The sequence below is a fragment of the Engystomops pustulosus genome, chromosome 4 (assembly GCF_040894005.1).
Source record: "Engystomops pustulosus chromosome 4, aEngPut4.maternal, whole genome shotgun sequence".
Taxonomy (NCBI): Eukaryota; Metazoa; Chordata; class Amphibia; order Anura; family Leptodactylidae; genus Engystomops; species Engystomops pustulosus.
This window is the reverse complement of record NC_092414.1, coordinates 223,674,349-223,675,804: the sequence shown is the minus strand read 5'-3', so window position 1 is coordinate 223,675,804 and position 1,456 is coordinate 223,674,349. Positions and strand designations below refer to the sequence as shown.

At 40.7% G+C, this 1,456-nt stretch overlaps 1 protein-coding gene across 1 annotated transcript; it reads left to right on the top strand.

The window, feature by feature from the left end:
* The first annotated feature begins 262 nt into the window (after positions 1-262).
* LOC140128790 (olfactory receptor 11A1-like) lies at positions 263-1,213 on the top strand. Its single transcript, XM_072150493.1, has one exon. It carries the CDS (start codon positions 263-265, stop codon positions 1,211-1,213), a length of 951 nt encoding a protein of 316 aa, XP_072006594.1.
* The last annotated feature ends 243 nt before the right edge of the window (positions 1,214-1,456 follow it).

The following is a 1,456-nucleotide window of genomic DNA, read 5'->3' as shown; positions in this document are numbered from 1 at the left end:
ATGTCTCCTTCTCTCCTCCTCGGGGGCTGTGGACACTGTCATATATTCAGGAGACAATATCCTGAGCCGGATGATCTCCACCTGATATCAGTGCGATGAGATTTCTTCCTGTACTCGTATATTTTTTATCTTGACCTCATTGTGTGAAAGAGGCTAAAATTAAGGAGCAAAAAGAAAACATAAAACATATTGTAGATGAAAAAGAATTCTATCCAAAGAAAATCTATTTAAAGACAAATAAACTAAATATCAGAACATTGGAATGAAGGGACATAAGGAGAACTCCACCGGCGTCACCGAGTTTTTTCTTCTAGGATTCCCGGATCTGAATGATTACAAGTTTCCTTTCTTCTCTATTGTTCTCCTCATCTATTCCATGACGATATGTGAGAACCTCTTGATCATTGTACTGGTGTCCATAAGCCAAAGTCTCCGTTCTCCAATGTATTTCTTCCTGGGACATTTGGCCCTGTCAGACATGGTCCTTGTAACAAGTGTTGTCCCCAAGATGCTGGAGGTTATCATCAGGGAAGGGAGTTGTATACCTTTTGTTGGGTGTTTAGTTCAGTCTTACATGTATGGACTAGCGGTCAGTGCTGAGTGTTATCTGCTGACAGCCATGTCCTATGACCGGTACTTGGCCATCTGTAACCCTCTACATTACACATCAGTGATGAGTCCTAAGCTCAGATACATCCTGATCATCACATCCTGGTCACTTTGCTCTCTCTTATTGCTGATCTCACTTTTAATTGTTTGTGGCTTAGATTTCTGTGGCCCGAATGTCCTTGACCATTTCTTTTGTGACTACACTCCTATCTTACAACTTTCCTGTTCAGATACGACTGTTCCCGACATTGAGGTCATTATCATTAGTGTTCCCATTGTCCTTTTGCCATTTTTATTTATAATTACAACTTATGTTTATATTTGTATCACCATTTTTGGAATATCCTCCTCTTCAGGTCGGCAGAAAACCTTCTCCACTTGTAGCTACCACCTGGTGGTTGTCTCTACCTATTATGGCTCCATGCTCATCATCTACATGGTTCCTTACAGAGGACACTCAATGACCATTAACAAGTTTATTTCCCTCATCTACATTGTTCTGACTCCTCTTCTCAACCCCATGATCTACAGTCTAAGAAACCGGGAGATCCAGTCTACACTGAGGAAATATCTCATGGTCTGCAGTAAGAAAAGAGACTTATAGTCGAAAAAAGACGTTGATCTCTCTATTTACTAATGTTGTTAATGTTATCTGTGTGGAGAGCACGGGGAGAACCAAATCCTACGCTATTTTACATTTGGAGGGGGGGGGTCATTTGTTACCTTTTTTCCTCTTGCGTTTTCCCCATGAAAACATCTTATACAGTATATTCCCCTTCATGCTGCAGCTGGTATTGTCCTACAGGATGTAGAGATTTTTAGTTTGTTCCATACTTTGTCATCTCTA

Bases quoted from the DNA above. Each gene is read 5' to 3' on its own strand.
- LOC140128790 (XM_072150493.1), top strand. From the start codon at position 263: ATGAAGGGACATAAGGAGAACTCCACCGGCGTCACCGAGTTTTTTCTT.